The sequence below is a fragment of the Acinonyx jubatus genome, chromosome B1 (genome assembly GCF_027475565.1).
Source record: "Acinonyx jubatus isolate Ajub_Pintada_27869175 chromosome B1, VMU_Ajub_asm_v1.0, whole genome shotgun sequence".
Taxonomy (NCBI): Eukaryota; Metazoa; Chordata; class Mammalia; order Carnivora; family Felidae; genus Acinonyx; species Acinonyx jubatus.
The window spans coordinates 199,881,856-199,900,286 of record NC_069382.1 but is presented as its reverse complement, the minus strand read 5'-3'; the positions used below and the strand labels follow the sequence as shown (position 1 = coordinate 199,900,286).

Genomic DNA, 18,431 nt, shown 5'->3' with positions numbered 1-18,431 from the left:
GGTGGTTTTTTTGGTTTGGGTTTTTTTTGATTCTTGTTTCTTTTTGCATTTCAGTTTGAGAAGTTTCTATTGACAGATCTGGAAGGTCACTGACTCTTTACTTGGCCGCGTCCCGTCCACTGATGATCCCTCCGTCAGAAGCGTTCTTCATTTCTCTTGCACTGTCTTTGTGCCTGGCTTGTTCTGTTCTTCTGCAGTTTCCTTCTCACTGCTCACGTTACCTGTTTGTTCTCGCATGTTGTGTGCTTTTTCCACTCAAGCCTTCACCACATTAGTCGTTTTAAATCCCTGTCTGATGATGCCCAACCCTTTCATCTTCTATGTCCCTCGTCTGCCCCTGGCCTGCCGCCCTGCTTTGTGCGTCCGCCCCAGTCTGTCCCGAGAGCCCCTTTTGCATCCGCCTTCCAGTTATGTGACTCTCTGGTGTGTCTAACCTGCCGCTTCAGTTTGACGTATTAATTCCATCTGTGGTTCTGATTTGTAAGCTTTCATTAGTTTACTTATTTATTAAAAAAAAAAAAATTTTAATGTTTATTTATTTTTGAGAGAGACAGAGACAGAATGTGAGTGGGGAAGGGGCAGAGAGCGAGGGAGACACAGAATCTGAAGCAGGCTCCAGGCTCCAAGCTGTCAGCACAGAGCCCGATGTGGGGCTCGAACTCACGAGCTGCGAGATCATGACCTGAGCCGAAGTCCGACGCTCAACCGACTGAGCCACCCAGGCGCCCCTTGTTAATTTATTTTTAAAATACGTTAGCAACTTTTTATGTTTTCTTGTTCCTTGATCATGTTTTCTTTCATCTTTTCTTTCTTTAAGCATTTTACACATAGTTCTGTGTTTGAATGAAACCTTGAGGATCTAAATCTGGGTGTTTGGTTGCTCCTGTGGATGTGTTGTTTCCTATATGTATAGTGATTTTTTTTTATGGGATCATGTTTTGTTCAACTTACTCGGTGAGAACAGCAAGGCCCTAAGTAGGGGAAGACCCCTGGGACCCTCGAACTCCTCCTGGCAGTCTCCAGCTCCCCTGCCTCCCGCGGGACCACAGACCTGTCTCCCGTCACCGTGACGACGGTGCATGTGCCCCCAAGGAAGCCATCCCGTCCCCACACGTTTTCACTCTGTGAAAGAGTCCCCTTGATTTCTCTGTGGCTGAGCACCTTGTTACAAAGGTGTTTGGTGCCATTTTTCTGGGAGCTAGAGTGTCATGTCCCCCTTACTGGACACAGTGCGAGCAGAGGGGGACCACACAGCCTCTCAGAGAAGAACGTCTGTGAGCTGGCAGGCTGCGCCCCCTGCTCCTTCACAGAGCAGGCCCAGCCTGCTGGCCTCCATGGCCCGGGAGCAGAGGGCCATGACCGCAGAGCTGGGCTCAGAAGAAGCCCAAGGCTTCCAGCTCTAAATGTTGCATAGTTTCCATCTGGAAACGGAGTTCTGAAACAGACATTGTGCTAGGAAAGGGCCTAGTAATGGAGATAGAGCGAGGTTTTGAAGTCTCACTGGGAGCGTGAGGAATAGTCAGAAATGGTCACCATATCCTGGCCCTCAGTGAGTTCAGTATGAGTGGAGCCTGGCAAGGTGGCTCCCATGTGGCTCTGGGCCCTGTACATCTGTCCCCTCCCTCACTGGGTTACTTTAGCACAACCACTGCAAAAGCGATGAAACCAGACGTGGAGCAGGTCTGAGGTCAGGTTGGAATTTGAGGAAGAAAAAAGCTATATGGAACACAGGGACAGAAACAGATTGCCATTGGGGGTCCTACAGTGATTTAAAAAAAAATTGTTTTTAACATTTATTTATTACTGAGAGAGAGAGACAGAGAATGAGCAGGGGAGGGGCAGAGAGGGAGACACAGAATCCGAAGCAGGCTCCAGGCTCTGAGCTGTCAGCACAGAGCCCGACGCGGGGCTCGAACCCACCAACCGTGAGATCATGACCTGAGCCGAAGTCGGACACCCAACCGACTGAGCCACCCAGGCGCCCCTGTGATTTTTTATCTGTATTTTGTTTCAGAGGCTGTATTCAATTCTTCTGGCCTGAGAAATAGCAAGACCGAAACAAAGGTGGTGATTTGGCCTCTTTACTGTCTCTGGCAGGAATGTTGAAGAACCATAGTAAGAAGAAACAATAGTCACTCATCCCGCTTCCCGCTCGCTGGGGTGTAACTGGAATCCCTTTCTGTTTGAGTGCTTAGTGTTGGCAGCTGCTCTCACGCGTGGGTGCACAGACTCGGTCTTTTGTGCTGTTGGCTAGTTGTGTTCAGCAGCCATGTTGACGGAATCTGGGTTGGAGGTGGGTTGGTGTGCAGTACGGCTGGGTCTCCTGGCTCCCGCAGAAACCCGGAAGGTGTTTAGAAGGCATCTGTCATGTGTGTTTGTCAGAGCTCTCAATTAAAAGAAAAAAATGTTACTTTCCTGTAAATCACTTTTGTGTCAAAGTGGAGAACAGTTGAAAACTTCTGTTAATTGAAGCCGTGTGGATTTGTACAAAGAGTGAAATAAATCAGTGTTGTAATTCAACAGCATTATCCACATGTCGAGAGACTAATTTTATGCTTAAATCACTGGTGTACTTGAGCGGGCAGTTGTACTTGGCCCCGCAGTCGGTCTAGTTGACAGAAGCCGGTTTTTGTCCTAAAGGAAACCCACATCTGTTGAGGCTTAGCTGTCTTGTGGGAGAGCACTCCCATAAACGCAGCTTGTTTGTGGGGACCACCTGCTCCCTTGGTCTCTACAACTGGACTTCCTGTTCTGAGTAAATGGGCTTCTGAAGAAGTGTGTGAATTGAATTGAATTGAAGTTTGCAGTTATTTCAGCTTTACAGTTGTGTTCCCGTTCCTTCTAAATTAAACTCTGTTCAGCCTTTATTGAACATCCGGTATGTGCCAGGCCCTGTGCTACATGCTAGCAAAACAGAAACAGGTGAGCCATGGCCCCTGTTTTTCAGGATCTCCGAGGCTAAAGACAAAGACAGAACCAAATCCAAACCTCGGAATGCCATGGCACACCTTACCAGGGACTGTACATGCAGAGTAGGAAGGTCACCCTGGAGAGGGAGGGTTGCTGACTGAGCCCGTGGGGTGGTTTTGCAGAGGAGGTGAGGCTGGCTAGTGTTTGGAAGGGTGAGCATGAGCTCTCTGGACACAGGCGGGCAGCAGCGAGGCTCTCAGCCAGGCTCCCTCGTGGGGAAGTCTGTCTGCTCTCAGCCGTGGGTCAGGAGGGTCTCGGGAAGTAGCGAGGAGCTTCGGGGCCCGGACGTGCTGTGGCTGTGCAGAGCTGCCCGCCAGGCCTTCTCAAAGCAGCCGTGCCGCCTGCGGAGCCAGCTGGCTTCCACCTGTCGGGCTCTCTGCCCCTTAGCAGAAGGTCTTCGAAACTGAGAAACTTCCTTCCCATCGATTCCTCCTCCGCAAAGCAGCTCTTAGTTTATCATGACTTTGTGAAAACTGGGGTCTGTGGAAGTACGGCTTTCTTGGTCTCCTCACTCTTTGCCCATGGGGCTCCCCTGACAGAACGCTAGATTAGGCTCCTGCCTTGGTCCTGGGCATCCAGACCTGTTTCTTCCCGTTCGACAGCCCGAGGGTCCACTCCTTCCCCACCCTGCACCTCCACCTCCCTGAGCCTGTTCCAGGCCAACGAGTGTGCTGAGCCACCTGAGCAGCGTGATGCCCACTTCCTCTTGGTACCCAGGATGGGCGGCGTGGCCGAGGGCAGGGCGGGGTTGCTCTGTGTCTAAGGACCAGTCTCACAAAGTGGTGACCGTCCACCTCAGCCATCTGTGTGCTGCACAGCGACACCCACTGTCCAGTTTAATTCTTACCACAACCGTCGGAGGTAGGTATTTCCAAATTACAGATGAGAAAACTAAAGCACAAAAAGATTGAGTAATTTGCCTGAGGTCACACAGCTAGTAAAAGGGAGAGCTGGCGTCCAGACCCATCAGGCTGTGCAGCCCGAAGACTGAGAACAGGACTGGTGTTTCCGACCAGCTGTGTCACTGACCACACCTCCTGGGAACTGTGGTCTCTGGCTCCTGCTCCGGTAGCTGCAGCGAATGTCCTGATGGCCCCAGAACCCCTCCTCTCCGTCTCTACCGCCACTGCCTCCTCATCTCTTGAACCCTGACTGACTGCTCCCTGCGGTGCCCTCTCCCCTTCCAGGCAGAGGCCATGCAGACACGTCTCTGCTTTGGCTCCTGCAGCCTGTCTTGCTGTGGGGCAGTTGTCTGTGGATGTGGACTGTCCCTGTGCTGTCCCCATTCCCTCCTAAGCTCTGCCCTAGTCAGGCCCTGAGGGCTTTGTCCCACCTCCTGGGGAGGGAAAGCTGTGTGCTGGCACCAGCAAGGTGCGGGGGCAGCAGGGCCAGGACCCGCCTGAAGGAGGGCAGAAGTTAAACCAGCAGACCACAAGGAAGTCTTGAGTCATAGCCATAGTAAGCTCTAAGTGGGAAAACTGGATTTTAGGTGTGTTGCCTGGGAAGGCCCACCTTGGTCTCGGGTGCTGGGTGGTGAGGGCAAAGGTAGTGATGAGTTCTTGGAGGAAGGGATGTTTAGGCTGAGGCCTAAAGGATGAACGCACGTCAGCGAGGTTGTGAGCTGAGGTTAGGATGTTCTAGAACCTGGGTGCAGCACAGGCCAAGCTCAGGGTCAAGGAGGAGGTTGGATTTGAGGGCCCAGGGAAGGCCTGTGTGTCAGGGGCTTGGCAAACAGGAGGGCCAGGCCAGGCCACGTTACAGGCTTGCCGTTTTCTCCTAAGAGCAGCGGGGAGACATGGGCATGTCCCCAGCAAGGGGGTGCCTCGCTCTCAAAAGCTCACTCTGGCTGCCGGGAGGGAAAGGACGGGAAGGAGGCGGGGTGGGAGATGCAGGGGCTGCCTCTGCCCAGGAGGAGGGCTGTGGGGGGTGGGGGGGGGGAGCCAGGGGAGTGTGCAGCCGGCCACCCGCCCTCTGTGCCCCGGCAGGGCCTGGGCGTGCTTCCGGGCTCACGTGAAATCCATAGTTCCTCAGACGTGCCTGCACTTCGCCCAGGTGTGAGCCAGTAGTTTAAGACTTTCACCGTTTTTCACTAGTGATTCCAAAGTTGGCTTTTTAGCAGTGATCCTGGAAATGCCAGATGAGGCTGAGCCCCAGGAGCAGCTCGTACGCAAGCGAGCCCCACGGAGACGGTGCCGAGGGAGGAGTGCTGTACGTTGCTGAGTGGTCTCAGGTCTATTTGGTAGATTCCCGGAGACACCAGTTGCTTTTAAAACCTACGCCTGGTTCACATGTGACCGATCGTGCACGGCGTGACAGCCAACCAAGTAAGCGCTCCACGAGAAGCGTTCAGCCCGGGACGCCTGCCCACAGCGAGCGCGTCCCCACAGGGTTTTCAGTCATGGTTTGTCTGCTTGTAGTTCAACTATGTAGGTAAAAACAGAATATTAATTTTGATATGTGATTAGAACATTTTTTTTTGTAGGCTTTACCGCCAGCACCTGTTCAGAATCACACAAATAAGCATCAGGTATTCAATGCATCTCTTCAAGACCATATTTATCCAAGCTGTTTTGGGAATACTCCAGAGTGGAATAGTTCTAAATTTATAAGTCTTTGGGGATCAGAAGTGATGAATGATAAGAACTGGAATCCTGGCACTTTCTTGCCAGATACAATTTCTGGTAAGGAACTTGTTAAAACTTTCTTAAAGGTTTAAAATGACCTGAGCTGGGTGGATCGCCGTCTGTTGCCTCGGTCCCCCAGTAGAAGCCCTAGGCTAGTCGGGCCCCGCCTTTGTCGCTAGTGGGAGGCCCCTCGGCCCCGTCCCGCTGCAGCCGCCCACATCTGCCGCCAGCCAGGGCCCTGCGCACCAGCGGGGTTTCTGCCACCCCAGCGCTGCCCGGCGTCTCGTCTCCAGGCTTCAGTGTTTGGCCTCTGGTTCTCGAGCAGTGATCACAACTAGCCCTCAACCCAGTGCACAGGGGCCTTGCAGCAGCACCACCGTCGACTTGAATGCTGTGACTTACGTTCCTTTTCTCTGTTTCTGTATTGATACTGACCCTACCTGGGGCCTGTCCCCTCTCAGCTCCCTCCTCCCAGCGCTCAGCTGCTGAGCCGCAGCTGTTACTCCAGTTGTAGGGAAAGGTGCACCCGAAGAGGGGCTGGCTGCACCCTTAGCTCTGTCTTCACGTGGTTAGAGCCCTTGGTGGCCCCACACCCAGCCCCCGCATGTGCTCAGAAAAGCACGCTAGACTTGACATCTGTGCTTGGAAAGGATTTCTAGCTGTGTGACCTTGGGCAAGTTGCTTAGCCTCTCTGAGCCTCAGTTTCTCTATCTTTAGGATGGGAATGATAGCACCAAGCTCAGAACGTAGCTTTAAGACATTAAGTAAAACCGCTTTGGGAAAGCACCTAGCACAGGAATTGGCACATAGTAGGTGCTCAATATGTTTTTTCCTAGATGAAAACTCGTTGTCTAGCATCACCCCGTGTGACCCCAGCCTCTGTAGCGGCCCCAGTGCTAGGAGTTCTGTTGGCAGACGTCCCGTAGGTGTTGGTTATGTGTTCCTCAGGAGCCTTAATTCTCGCATTCTTCTCTGAAGGGGGTGACATGCTAGGGCCAGCGCTGTCCGAACCCAGACCCGAAGCCCTCCCGCCTCCGCCCAGCGACGAGGCGCCCACCGTGTCGGAGAGCAAGGAGAAAAAAAGTGCCGCCAAACAGAAGTGCTTATACAATTTCCAAGACGCCTTCCTGGAGGCGAACAAAGTCGTGATGGCCACGTCGTCCGCCACCTCCTCCGTATCCTGCACAGCCACCACCGTGCAGTCAAGCAACAGCCAGTTCAAAGTGTCATCCAAGAGGCCTCCCTCCCTAGGTAAGGCCCGCCCAGCGCCTCTGTAATTGCCTTTTCCTTGGCATGGCCAGAGGCCCAGGTGTGGTGGTAGCCCTGGAAAGTGCTGGCAAGCAGAGGGCACTTCCCTGCGAGTCTGATTCGTATGTTGCTGCCCCACCGACTTCCTCCGGGGCCTTGCCACGCTGTCTTGCCTTTCTTTTCTGTTCCTGTAGTTGTGAGAGAGGAAGGGGTCACTGCTTTCTGAGCATGAGAAGGAATTTGTCCTTTAAAAGCAGAAGCCTGGTGGAGAGGGCGTTGATGGGGCTGCGGGCCGGGCTGCGGCCCAGCCCCCGTGCTGCTCAGGTGGCTCCACGCTGTGGCGTGAGCACAAGCAGAGGGGAGCTGGAAGCAGAGGTCAGAGGCACGTAGGAGCTGGCTCCCAGGGCCCTCGCTAGCATCAGAAAGAATAATAGGATAGATTATAGCACATACAGTCAGGAGTCACCCGGGTGTTCAGAGAAGGGAGGAGGGCGAGGCAGCTCTTTGACAGACAGACACTCACCGCTGCTCCATGATAGACATGACAGAGAAGGCCACCGTGCAGCCTTCAGGGTGACTGTCAGTCCAGGTGAGCACCCTCGGTGGTCGTGACAAACAGCGGGTGTTTGCCTGGGGAATGCAGTATCCCCACCGTCCAGGAGCAGCAGCCACAGGTGACTGGCAGATCACGAAGGGAATATCAAGTGCCCCTCGCTGGAGGAATCCGGCAGACCACCCCCTGCACACTGGTCAGAGGTGACCTCCCCGTCAGGGCACGGACTGATGCTAGGGGCCTCTTTGTGCGATCACGCAGGAAGGATCCGTCATGCCCGGGGTACGTCTGCTAACTCTGACGTGACACCGTAAGCCCATGCTGGTGGGCAGCTGTCCTCAACTCAGAAAATGCAGTGTTGCAGGAGGAGAAAAGTTGACAAGGGGCTGGGTTGGGGGAAAGCTACAAAGGCTGGGTGGGGGACATGGGGGACGGGATGAGAATGTCACACGGACAGTGTGTCTTTGATGTGGTCACACAGCGAAGAGTCCTGTCCTCCAGGGTTTGTGCTGCCGTGTTTAGTGTTAAGCCAAAAAAGTGTGTGGCTCAACACCCACACGTGTGACAACATGTTCAGTGTGGTGAATCCAGGTGAGGGGTATGTGGGTCGTCTTCGTAACTGTGCCTTCACAGTCTCTATAGAGCTTCGAACATCTTCACACGAAAAGGTTGAGAAAAGGTTTAGTGAACAGAAACTAACTTAGTGCGGCGTCCTCGATGACCCTTCTGTGTCTCCACACGCAGGCGAGGTGTTCCACGGCGTCAGCAAGGAGGACCACAGACATGCGGTGCCGGCCGCCCCGAGGAACAGCCCCACGGGCCTGGCGCCGCTCCCCGCCCTCGCCCCTGCCGCCCTCGCCCCTGCCTCCTCGCCTCACCTCGCAAGTCTCGCAGCCCCGTCCTTCCCCAGCACCGCGGCCACGTCTCCCGGGTTTGTGGACACGCGCAAGAGCTTCTGTCCTGCTCCCGGAGCCCCCCCGCCCCCCACCACAGACAGCTCCCTCAGCGCCCCCCCCAGCGTCTGCAGGTGAGCCTGGGGCCCGCCCCGGCGATCTGTTTGTTCCTGGGCATGTGCGGCTGAACGGCCAGGGAAAGACGGACAGGGGCGTGCCCAGCAGAGGCCGTGGGACGAGGGGAGGACACTGGTCGCATCTGTAGTCCTCAGAGCTGGGGCCACCAGGGATCGGTTGTGCAGACCACCATCTAGCCACCAGCTGCTTCACGGGGGAGAGGGGTCGGGGGTACCTGGGTGTTTTTTAAGTTGTTATACATTCAGTGAAGAATGATACAACAGCTTTAAAAAAAAATTTTGTTTTAATGTTTATTTTTGAGACAAGGGGGCAGCGGGGGGGGGGGGGGGGAGCAGAAGGAGAGGGAGACACAGAATCCGAAGCAGGTTCCAGGCTCTGAGATGTCAGCACAGAGCCTGATGCGGGGCTCGAACTCACAGACCGCGAGATCATGACCTGAGCCGAAGTCAGATGCTCAACCGACTGAGCCACCCAGGCGCCCCAAACAACAGTTTTTTTTTTTTTTTTTTTTTAAAAAAAAAAAGATGATTTGGGGAGCACTTCGGTGGCTCAGTCAGTTGAGCGTCTGACTCTTGATCTCAGTTTGGGTCTTGATCTCAGGGTGGTGAGTTCAAGCCCCCAGTTGGGCTCTGCGCTGGGCAGGAAGCCTACTTAAAAAACATAAAAAGATGATTTGTGTTGTGTTTGAATTTGCCTATGTGAAGCCATCCCCACACAACCTCCACCGTCCGCCCCATGAAGCGGTGGCAGGAGGGACCGTGCAGAAAGAGACTGAGTGTGGCCTCCGAGATTATGTGCCTGCCCACACCACCTTTCCTGTGTGGCTCCTGGTGTCCGGGCAGCACCCTGCTCCCCATACAGCTGGCGGCTGGTAACCGCCTATGTGTGGTTTCACAGTGACCCCGACTGCGAGGGGCACCGCTGTGAGAACGGCGTGTATGACCCGCAGCAAGACGACGGGGACGAGAGTGCTGACGAGGACAGCTGCTCCGAGCACAGCTCCAGCACCTCGACCTCCACCAACCAGAAGGAGGGCAAGTACTGTGACTGCTGCTACTGTGAGTTCTTCGGGCACGGCGGGGTAAGTGTCCCCGGGGGCGAGTTCCTGGGGGGCCGGCACGTCCTGGGGCAGCGGCGCGGCACGGCCACACTGTGCGTAGAGCCCCAGGCGCAGTGTGAGGAGAGCCGAGGGACGGTCCGGAGTCGTGGCTCGCCCTGTAGGTTGTACTCGCCCTAAGGAGGTGATGAAGATACCTGCCCCGAGACGTAGCTCTAAGGATTACTGCATCTTTGCATTTGTTTGTGAGTTTTAAAACACTTGCTGAGCTAGGGGCCTACTGAACAGCTGGCCGTGGAACCGTTGGGTCTGGGCTGTGCACAGCCGTGTGGTGGGGGTGCTCGCTGTGCGCGGTGTGCACGTGGGATTCCTGTTGCCGGGATACAGGGGATGTTGATGCACGTACACACGTACACCTCCTCCCAGAAGGGTCTGTCTGTACAAGCAGACGTCAGCCGTGGTGCCTTGGGGGGGCTGGGAGGAAAAGCAGCGACTGGCATTTTGCTCTTTTTCCACTTTTGTTCTGTCTGCATTTGCTCAGTGGGCACACGTGTGTTCAGTGTCAGGAAGAAGTTTTGGCAGTGGGATTGAGGGCAGTTTTCTTTGTTCCTTTTGATGCTACACAAGAAACTACAAACGGATGAAGAGACTGTATAAACACTATTGACTTGAAAAGATAATCACTGTATCCTGTAAGAAGTACATTAACCCGTACATGTGGGTTCTTTTTCCTTTTTCAGTTTAAAAATACCTGTTCGTGTACATAGTTGGTCCTGCGTTACCGCATTTTTCATGAACATGTGACGGTTGACAGGGTCTGTGCTAGAACTGGTCTTGGGGTAACTGTGGTAGGTTTTCCTTTTTGCCACCACTTGTTTGTCTTATTTTGCACAATGAACGCTTACTACCTACCTGACAAATAAGGAAAAGTTTACTTCTAGGGATATGTGCTGGAATTGACAGTATTCAGAGTCATGAACACATGAAGCTTAATTGAGTTATGTTCTCATTTAATTGCCTTAGCCTCCGGCTGCACCAACAAGTAGGAATTATGCAGAAATGAGGGAGAAGCTTCGTTTGCGGCTGACCAAGAGGAAAGAGGAACAGCCTAAGAAAGCGGACCAGCTCTCCGAGAGGGAGGGTGTGGTTGACCATCGCAGGGTGGAGGACCTTCTGCGGTTCATAAACAGCTCCGAGCCCAAGCCAGTGAGCAGCACCCGAGCCGCCAAGCGAGCCAGGCACAAGCAGAGAAAGGTGAGCGCGCCACAAGGTGCTGCCGGGGGCGGCGGGCGGGCCTCGGGGCCCCATGCCCACCATGCTGCCGCAAGGGCCCCGGACCGTCTCTGTGTCCGTGGCAGGAGCCGGGCAGAAGCCCTATGTTGTATTTTCAGGACACAGCTTCCCCTTTTTAAAAGTCACAGGTTTGTCAGTGGATCTAAAGCAGGCCTTTTGGGTCCCTATGCCCAGCGGGGGCGCCGCAGCAGACCCACGACCTCTGTCTGCGAAAGAGCCTTCCTTCCCAGGGAGGTTGAGGAAGGAGCCCCTGGCTGGGAGTCCAAGGGGGTTCGCGGTGGGCTTTGGGAGACTGCGGGGAAAGAAGTTACTTCGACATGCGGCTGGGACAGGGCTCTTGGCACAGCGACACCCTTGGGACCTAGTCCGAGGGCTCCTCCCGTCCCCTCGCTCCTCGTCCCCCAGCTGGCAGAGGACGATCAGGCAGAGCCATCCCGGAAGAGGGCAGGCACGTGGCATCGGAGCCCCGGGTGGAAGAGTGGGATGGAGGGCCGTCGCGGGCAGCCCTGGGCACCTCACTGCAGGGCGTGTGCATGGGCTGTCTCGAAAGCAAGCGTCTGCCGTGACTAGACGGGTTGGGCCAGCGGAGGACGCAACGTGCAGAGGCTGTCTGCTAGCACTTCCTCTTAGTGCTGCAAGTGAGGGCACGGGCCGCGTCTGCCCTTCTGTGTGCCTCAGCGCCCTGGGGCCGGGCCCATGCCAAGGCCATCCTGGTTCCGGCCTCCTACAGAGGCAGACCGTGGCAGATGGATCCGGGCTGTGCAGAGGGAACCTGGAAGGGCGCAGGCTCTGACAGCAGGAGGGGTGGCGGCTTCGGGAAGAGGCCAGGCACCTGCGAGGTCCCACAGAGACAGAGTAGAAACCTCCCCCACGTGTGTCAAAGTGGGCCACCCAGCAGGAGCCCTGTTGGGCTCCACGGCCCCAGGCGAGGTGGAGTTGAGGGGCCCTGAGGAGAAGCCTGCTCTGCACCCGAGGAGCCCGGGGTCTGCCGAGCCCCACTAGGGCGGGGCAGTGAGACGTATTCCCCACCAGGAGTGTTCCACCAGGGCCCACTCATCCCGTGTGCTCTGTACCCAGCACCCCGTCTTCCAGAGCGGCTCGCAGACCTGCTTTGCGTCTGGCTGACGGGCTGGTTGTTGAAGGCACCGTGTACCTGGTTTTGAGTTCCCTATAGATTCTGTCTTGTGGCAGATTTACCCCCTGACCTGCTGTAGGGGGTGCCCTGCTCCTAGACGCTGGGATACCTGTCCAAAGTAGCACCCACAGGGGCCACTCCGGGAGCTGCCTGTGGCTGCTTGCCGTGTCCAAGGCTTCTCTGTTAATAGGTGGAACCAGGATTTTAAATAAGTTTTACCTGAATTGTCCGATTAAGTTTTTTTAAAAATCTGTCGTCAAATTTTTAACATGATTTTATGTTTAAGTTTTTCACAATTACAAGTAAATTGTCTCTTAAAAATATTGCCTACTGAGATGTTGTGAAAAATCATGCAAACCCGGAAGGACTTCTAAATGCAGATGTGTTTGCCAAAGTTTGTTACTGGAGCCCAGGGATGCAGAGAGCCCCGCCTCTCGCTCTTCACGGCTTCTGTTTGTTGTCAGAGCAGAAGGAAGAGTTTGTGCCGAGGCTCCTGGACTGTGTCTCACCAGTGAAGCACGGTCTTCGCCAGGCATGAATATTAACGTGACGCCACGCTGGAGGGCAGAAATAGCCAACGTCTGTTTGCCGTGTGACATGGAATATATTAGCATGCCATTGGCTCTGTGACCCTGGTGAAAATATGTTGAGGCCTTTGTTCATCTGCTAGGGTGGGAAAAAGGAGTTGCAGGTTTTTCGGTGCAGCGCGCACTTCTGACATGTGGATCCACCGGCCTCGCCCGCAGAGGCGCACTTGCCCAGCTGTGGTGGCAGGGGCACGGCCGTTAAACCGCCCTGTGATCGGTGTGCGCGGCTGGTTCTCATCCAGACGTCACGCTCCAGCGGGAGGCCGGCACAGGGCAGGGGCACCGCAGCTGCCTTGACCTGTTTTATAGAAGTGCCCAGCCACAAGCTCAGAGGCCGTAAGGAATTGTTTGCTAAGTGGCCCCCGCCACCACCACCGCCTCCAGTAAAGTAGTGAGTGTATATACCTGGGCAGAAAGATTAAATCTCATGATTCCAGAGAGTAAAGTAATTTGGGGGTGAGTGTGTTTTAAGCTTTGGGCTTATTACATATCCCCTTTCGGAGTTTATGTTCTTATTATATAAATTCGTTTTAAAGTTAATTGTTTCGTGTGCGTCTTCACGTTTAGAACACTTGCTGTTGTCTTAAGTTGCCTCTTTCCCCACGGCAGCTGGAAGAGAAGGCGCGCCTGGAAGCAGAGGCCCGGGCCCGGGAGCACCTGCACCTCCGGGAGGAGCAGCGGCGGCAGGAGGAGGAGGAGGAGTTTCAGCGGCTTCAGGAGCTTCAGAAGCTGAGGGCTGTGAAAAAGAAGAAGAAGGAGAGGCCAAGCAAAGACTGTCCCAAGTTGGACATCCTTGCCAGAAACTTCCAGGCAGCAGCAGAGTCTGTACCTAACTCTGAAAACATGCACAATGGCTCACTAGAGCAAATGGAAGAACCAGAGACCTCACCTCACTCCCCTTCCAGACACGGGGACCACTCAGAGCCGGGGCCGGGGCCGGGGCCGGGGGCCGACGGCGACGCCACCGACCCCATGGACGCCAGAGACTCCAAGCTCCTCCTCCCGAAGGAGGTCAGCGGGAAGCAGCAGGAGCCGCTGTCTTTTCTCCTTGACATCATGCATCAGCACAAGGAGGGGAGTGGCAAGCAAAGGCTCAAGCAGACCAGTAAGGCCGGCAGCGAGCCGGCAAGAAGGCCGGCCGAGCCCCCCAAGGCCTCCGAGAGCCAGCCCAGACCCCGGCCCCAGACTGAGTCGAAGGCAAAAGTCCTGGACCTCACTTCCCTGGCGGAGCAGAAAAGAGAGGAGAGGAAAGTCAACAGTAACAACAATAACAAAAAGCAGCTGAACCACGTCAAGGAAGAAAGGTTGAATCTGGCCCCCCAGGAGCCTGCCTCCCCCAGCGAGCACCCTCAGGACAGCAAGCTGGTGCCCGCAGACTCTCCTCAGCCCAAGGGCAAGAGCAAGAAAAACAGGAAGAAGAAAGGAGACAGAGTCAGCAGCTCAATCGGTAAATACGGAGCTGGGGGGGCGGGGGGGGGGGGGGGGAAGTGTGGCTGGTGCCCCCTGTCCAGGGTGCTACCTTGTCCCTCCTGGCTTGTGCTTCTTGTGGCTTTGTCACTGCAGTGAGAGACAGTGGCCATTGTTTGCTTTTGTTAGTTTGAAATAATTATCGATGGACAGAATTCCCCTACACTCTTGATTCCCCCAAATCAGTGTGTTACCACATTGGCTTTGTCTGTCTTTTTCCCTCTTCTGTTGTTTTTCTGAAGCAAAGGAGAGAAATTTCAAACATGAATACTTTTAAATACCTTTACCTTTAAATACTTCACTGTGGGGGCGCCTGGGTGGCGCAGTCGGTTAAGCGTCCGACTTCAGCCAGGTCACGATCTCGCGCTCCGTGAGTTCGAGCCCCGCGTCGGGCTCTGGGCTGATGGCTCAGAGCCTGGAGCCTGTTTCCGATTCTGTGTCTCCCTCTCTCTCTCTGCCCCTCCCCCGTTCATGCTCTGTCTCTCTCTGTCCCAAAAATAAATAAACGTTGAAGGAAAAAAAATTTTTTTAAATAAATAAATAAATACTTCACTGTGTATTTCCTCGAAACAAGGATACTCTCTCACAAAACCACAACACAGTTATCAAAATTAAGAAATTAACACTAGTACAATACCGTGACCTAATTATATAGGCCTTAACTCCTGAAGACGGAGCCTTGAGAGGGTCCTCAGTGTGGTTTGCATTTCCATTTTTCTCTAATTACGGTGAGGTCATGTTCTTAAGAGCGGTTTGTCTCTTTTTTGTGAATTTTCTACTCTTTATTTTTTTCTCACTTTATAATTAGGTTTTCGGTCTTCTTATTTCCATGTTTACTAAGAGTTTTTCACGTTAGACATACTAGCCTTTTAATGTGTTACATACTGCAGATACGTACGTGCTCCCAGTTCACAGGTTGTCTTCAGCCTTGCGGAAGTGTTCTCTGTCACTTTTATATAGTCAGTTCGTTGATCTCCTGTTGCCTCTGGATTTTAAATAACAGTCAGAAAGCGTCCCTCTAGCACAAAGGTGGAAGAGGGGTGTGCCTGTGTCTTGTAGCATTTGTGTGGTTCCGCCTTTTTCATGTAGTGCCTGGTACATTAGAGTTTGTTCTTGTGTATCCTTGGGTCCAGTATATGCTCTTTCTTTAAATGGTTAGCCCGCTGGCCCAGCATCAGGGATTAAAAATTCGTCCTGGGGCGCCTGGTGGCTCAGCCGGTTAAACATCTGACTTTGGCTCAGGTCATGATCTCATGGTTTGTGGGTTCGAGCCCCACGTCGGGCTCTGTGCTGACAGCTCGGAGCCTGGAGGCTGCTTCGGATTCTGTGTCTCCCTCTCTCTCTGCCCCTCCCCCTCTCATGCTCTGTCTCTCAAAAATAAACATTAAATTTTTTTTTTTTTTTTTTTTTTTTTTTTTTTTTAGTTAAAAAAAAAAAAAAATTCATCCTGCCCCAGTGATTCAGGACATCTCCTTTGCGCCACACTAAATTTCTACTCTGGAATTTCTGTTCTTTTCCGCTTTGCTTTGTCGTGTGCTGTTGCCGCACTGAGTTAGTTATTTGGGGAGCCCTGTGTGTTTCAGTGAGGCCTCTCCTCATAGGTGTTTTCCAGCATTGTCCTGGCTGTTTATTCCTCTCTGTGCTTCCGTGTGGACTTCAGTGTCTGCGTGCTGGGGCCATAAAAAAAAGCTTTGTTGGTATCTTTATTGGAGTTGCATTAAATTTATTCATTAGGGGAGAATTATTGCCTCTCTGAATTGATTGCCCTTTCCAGATGTAGGAGTGTTTCTCCACTCGTTCAAGTCCACTTTTGTGGCTTTTAGGAATGTTCTGAAATTTCTCTCGTAGATTGTCCACATTTCTTATTGAGTGTCTTGCTCACTACGTATTCGATCTTCCTCGTTTGCAATGTCATTGTGGGACTCCTCACCGTTACGTCTTCTCGCTCTGCGCTTTATGTGCATTAGCCACTAGTCACACGTCACCACTGAGCACCGGGAATGTGGCTGCTCCAAGTGGAGGGTGTTGTAGTGCAAACATACCGTGGATCTTGAAAGCCTTGTATGAAAAGAATGAATATAAATACAAAATACAACAATGTAATTTTTGTACTGATTACAGGTGGAAATGATCGTCTTTTGGCTATATTTTAATTGAACGAAATGTATGTTACTAAAATTAATTTTACCTATTTTTAATTTTGTTCTTGTGGCTACCAGAAAATCTTAAATTATATTTGTGGCTCACATCATATTTCTGTTGGATAGTGCTGCTCTGAGTGGTTGTTTGTGTACACAAAAGCTATTGATTTTTGTATATTAACTTTATGTCTTCTGTCTTACTGAATCATTTTATTGTTTGAGTGTTATTGTTGATTCTCTAGGGTTCTCCAGCTGTTCTATCGTATATATACAAATAGAGAAAGCTTTATTCCAACTTTCCCAAGTCTTACCCTCCCAGGGTTTGATTGTATCATTCTCAATCTTAACAGAAATGTCTGGTGTTTCCACATTAAGTCAGATTCTGGCTTTAGGGTAAGGTTTATATGTCTTATCATTTTGAGAAAATATGCAATGAGTCCTACTTTTATGGAGTGGTTTTTTTTTTTTTAAATCAGGAATGGGTGTTGAATTTGGTGAAAGTTTTTCTGGAATCTGTGGACATAAATATGATTTTTCTTCTTATACCTATTATATTCTTAGGTTTCCTAATGTTGAAGCAGGCTTGGATTCCTGGAATGAAGCCCATTTGCTTGTAGTGTATTGTATTCTTTAGTTTTGGGTTCTGTTTGCTATGATTTTAGTTAGCATTTTCATACCAATATTGATAAGAGATACAGGTCTGTAACTTTTTTTTTTTTTCCTGCTTCCTGTATTAGCTTTGGCTACTAGTATCATATTTCATAAAGAAATGTAAAAAATTAGGGTTTCTTGTTTGTTTTTCATTTTCAGTGTTCTAGAACAATTCACCCTGCATTGAGACTATCAAAGCTTTCAAGTTCTGAGAGAAAAACTCCTATGCAGCCCTTTGGGCCTGGTGCTTTTTTATGGGCTAGGTCCTTGATAATTTTGTCTCTTTTCTGAGAAAGATAGAAATGGAAATTAGTTTATTTGGCATTGCTGTTTCTAACGAGGTTAATTTTAGTAAACTATATTCACATAGTAAATTATTTTTTCAGCTAGGTTTTCCAACTTATTTACGTAGATGTGTGCAAAGTACCTTATTTTTAAAAATTTATTTTCAGTGGCTATTTTCCTCATCATTATTTATGTTTTCTCCCCATTCTGTTTCATTCATTAGTTAATAGTTTGCCTATTTTGGGGACGCCTGGCTGGCTCAGTTGGTAGAGCATGTGACTCTTGATCTCACTCAGGGTGGTTGAGTTCAAGTCCCATATTGGGTGTGGAGCCTATTTAAAAAAAAATAGTTTGTCTGTTTTGTTACCTTTTTTTTTTTTTTTTTTAACCAGCCTCTTGATTTATTAAATAGGTTTACTGTTGTTCTAATACCTCATGCATTTCTGCTTTTTATCTTTATTTTCTTCCTGTGCTTTCCTTTATTTTTTTGATTATTTCCCCCAACTTTTTGATTTGGGAATTGAGTTCATTTGTTTTCATTCCACCATTTTTCTTGATCAAAGTATTAAGTGCTTCAGATTTTTCTCTGATCATTCCTTTAAATATGTTTCATAGTCTGATAATGTTTCCATTTTGGTTTTTTGTTTGTTTTTAAGAAATTCAGTAATTTCTTTGTTTTTATCCCTCATTCACTAGTAGTGTAATAGGTGACTTTTAGGTTTCTGGGTGGGAGAATTGTTTTTGTATGTTTAATAATTTCTAGGTTTCCTGCATTGTGATCAGAGTTTGTTGTTTGTAATATTTTTGTTTTGTGGAATTTACAGGTGTTTTTTTGTGACTGTTCCATATATACTTCAGATAAAAGTGTATTTTTTCTGTTATCATGGGGAAAATTGAATATGTATCTCCCATCATGTATCGATGAGTTATAGTAAGGGTTAGGTCTTCTGTATCCCATAGTTGTTTTTTGTGCTCTTGACCTGACTTTTCTTATTTATTATTAATGAGTTTCTATGTTGTATTTCTTGTAGTTTTGCCTTATAAAGGTGGTGTTTGTGTTATTTGGTGCACTATAAATAACTCTATATGTTATATAACCATATGTATAATTATGTGACTATGACCAAGCTAACTACAGTATCTTCTTAGTGAATTGTGGTTTTTAGTACTGAAAAATACCTTTCTGTTGTGTTTTTGTGCTTTTGGCTTGGGTTCTACTTTAGTTAAGATGGTGATCGTTGCCCTTTTTTTGTCTCCATTCGCCTGGCGGGGCCCCTCTGTGCTAACCCCTTTCTGAGTCACTTAGTGTTAGCTCATTCTCTGATTTTAGGTAGCACAAATCTGAGTCTTGCTTTGTGAGCCAAATGGAAACTCTTATCTACAGGTGAG

The 18,431-nt window shown here is 50.9% G+C and overlaps 1 protein-coding gene across 16 annotated transcripts in view; it reads left to right on the top strand.

The window, feature by feature from the left end:
• Nucleotides 1–18,431, top strand: part of FAM193A (family with sequence similarity 193 member A) — a 166,694-nt gene that overhangs the window by 130,698 nt on the left and 17,565 nt on the right. For all 16 annotated transcript variants that reach the window (XR_008296456.1, XR_008296454.1, XR_008296457.1 and 13 more), the window contains 6 exons: nt 5,453–5,651; nt 6,573–6,845; nt 8,140–8,422; nt 9,324–9,507; nt 10,507–10,737; nt 13,108–13,945. Coding sequence is in view for 8 of the 16 variants with exons in the window: in XM_053217700.1 (XP_053073675.1) it covers nt 5,453–5,651; nt 6,573–6,845; nt 8,140–8,422; nt 9,324–9,507; nt 10,507–10,737; nt 13,108–13,945 (2,008 nt within the window). In the remaining 8 variants the exon portion in view is untranslated. The remainder of the gene's footprint in view (nt 1–5,452; nt 5,652–6,572; nt 6,846–8,139; nt 8,423–9,323; nt 9,508–10,506; nt 10,738–13,107; nt 13,946–18,431) is intronic.